Raw genomic sequence first — 2,534 nt, 5'->3', positions numbered from 1 at the left:
AAATTAAATTAAACACAAGAAATGTTGCTAATCACCTGTCAAAGATATTCCCTGACCCTTGACGAGTAGTAGTTGGGATAGGTTCGTCTTTCTGCAACCATTGGAACAAGCAGGTTTAGACACTGAAATGCTGCAAATTAAACAAACAAAATAAAAACTTTATGTAGACTTCTTAAATCTTATAAAAAATTAAATCTATCAAAATATTTATATATTTATTATTATTTTTAAATTCAATATTTATGGCTAGGCAAATGTCCAGAACATTTTCTAGCCTAACTTTTTTAATTTTCTTTTTTTAACTATTAGCCTCACTAAGGACTTTAATGATACAAAATTATGACTAATTTTAAACCAACTGACGCAATAGACAAAAAAAAGTGTTAAAATATTTAATACATCATTTAAATTTATGTAAATTTAACAGATTTATTTGCACTTATTCAAATTGGTTTCTTACTAGATTAATTTGTTTGAAATATGAGTAATCTTATGTAAGACATTTTTTCTCAGCGTGGTATTAATAAACATTAACATTTATTGCTTGTAAGAAAAATATCCAAATTTTCTTTTGGAAAAATAAACTGAGCTCAAAGCTCTTTGTGGACTTTTATACTGAAAGGTTCAGCCAAGCGGAAGGCGAAAGTGACGGAAGTGTAGTTTTGTAGTTTTAGCCTCGCGGGAATTTCCTGTTCCCTTCGTGCTTTTGGACAGTCACTGGAAGAAGCAAACAGCTCAGAAATATAAACTCTCGTTGAGCAGAGTCAATTTCTCACAGTTTTTTGAAGGCACTTTAAATACATGCATGTTTTTTCCCACTTTTTTGTTCCGGGTTTAGTTTTAAGTTCAAAGGTTTTGTTAGCAGCTAATTGTTGAGCTAGCTGCCAAGTAGCCTTACTTTGGATAATACAGTCAAAAGCTGCGACTTTCAGATAAAAATGGCAGATCATATGGACGGTGACCTAGAAGATGGAGAGATCTCCGGCTCCGGCTCGGACAATGAGATGGGCACCGCGGCAGCAGAGCAAATCCGACCTCAAGTTTCTGCGCTTTTCTGCGGCCAGTCCTTCCAAAGCAGGGCTCCTTACCGCATCAACAGTAAGACGGTGGTGGATTCAAGCAACAGTGATTCTGATTCATCCGATGATGAGACAACAGTTTGGCGCCGAAAGCGCCAGAAAGTCACCAACGCCCCGCAGCCTACCGCATGCAACGCCACGCGAGGCCCCGCGCCCATTCACGCCACCGGCGCACCGGGAAGCCGCAAGGTGAACAACATATGGGGCTCTGTGGTCCAGGAGCAGTGCCAGGATGCTGTAACTGCAGAGCTTGGCATATTCGGCATGGAGGGTGTTGACATGTCCAGTAGAAATGTGGAAACATACAACTTTGTCTTGGCCCGAAAGATGATGGAGAAGGAGAGAGAGATGGAGAGGCAGTCGCAGGAAGCCAAGGAAGGAGAAGTTAGTATGCTGGATGCTGAGCTGGAAGACTACATGAAAAACCGGGGCTTGGAGGAGAGATCAGGGGGTGATGCAAAGAGGAAAAGGCCAGTTAAAGAGAGACTGGGCCCGAGAGCTGAGATGGACATCAAGGGCCGGTATGAGATCACTGAGGATGATCCTGATGAGAGTGTGTCAGATGAAATAGCATACAGACTAAAAGAGACCAAAAAAGAGCTGATAGAGCGTGTTGTTAAAGTTATCGGGAAGAAGAAAGCCATAGAGTTGCTGGGAGAGACGGCCACCCTGGAGGAAGCTGGTGGTGTGTACACCATGGATGGCAGCAGGAGGCGAACGCCTGGTGGGGTGTACCTGAACCTGCTCAAAAACACACCCAGCATCACCAAGACCCAGATCAAGAAGATATTCTTTGAGGAGCAGCTAAAAGAGAACAAAAGCAAGAAGGCTGCCCAGAAAAGGAGACGGCACGTGGTGGCTAAGAAGATGAAGCAGGCAATCGGGACGTTGAACCTGCAGGAGCACGACGACGTCTCCAGGGAGACTTTTGCTAGTGATACCAATGAGGCCTTGGAGTCTTTAGAGGAGGCAGCGGAAGAAGAAGAAGAGGAGGAAGTTCAAGAGGAAGCTGCTGGGGGTACTGAGGACTCAGTTGTAGTTTACAACTCCACGGATCTGGAGGTTTTCTGAGGGTGGTGTGTGGTCTGAACAAGGACTGTTATGACTTGGATTAAAATGGCACACAGAAAGCACTATGAATATTTACACTGCTATTTGAGTTTTCTCTATTAAATGTGTTTTACATCAATGACAATGTAAAACAAAAGAAAAGCTTCTGTTTCGAAACATTTTTCAGTTAAAGAAGGTTTACTTTGTGATTTTAAATGACGTCCAAGTCTATTTGAGATGAACAAGATTTGTTATTGGTTCTCAGTCTTTGGTGGTTATCATGATATTGAGGTCTTGAGTTAATAAAATCATACATGACTGTATCATCAAAACAAATAAAGTGATTGGTAAAATTATAAAAGGAAAAGCAGTAAGTGGACTTTTGTTTCTTCTAATAGTGAAAAC

General features: G+C 41.4%; 1 protein-coding gene across 1 annotated transcript; it reads left to right on the top strand.

Annotated features, from left to right (window-relative positions):
• Positions 1-719: 719 nt before the first annotated feature.
• On the top strand, positions 720-2,325 carry phax (phosphorylated adaptor for RNA export). The gene has a single exon (XM_079262848.1). The coding sequence runs from the start codon at positions 939-941 to the stop codon at positions 2,148-2,150; it is 1,212 nt and encodes a 403-aa protein (XP_079118974.1). The 5' UTR covers positions 720-938; the 3' UTR covers positions 2,151-2,325.
• The last annotated feature ends 209 nt before the right edge of the window (positions 2,326-2,534 follow it).

This window comes from Telmatherina bonti, assembly GCF_933228915.1.
Source record: "Telmatherina bonti genome assembly, chromosome: 23".
Taxonomy (NCBI): domain Eukaryota; kingdom Metazoa; phylum Chordata; class Actinopteri; order Atheriniformes; family Telmatherinidae; genus Telmatherina; species Telmatherina bonti.
The sequence above is the reverse complement of the archived record's forward strand: the minus strand, read 5'-3'. Positions and strand labels throughout refer to the sequence as shown.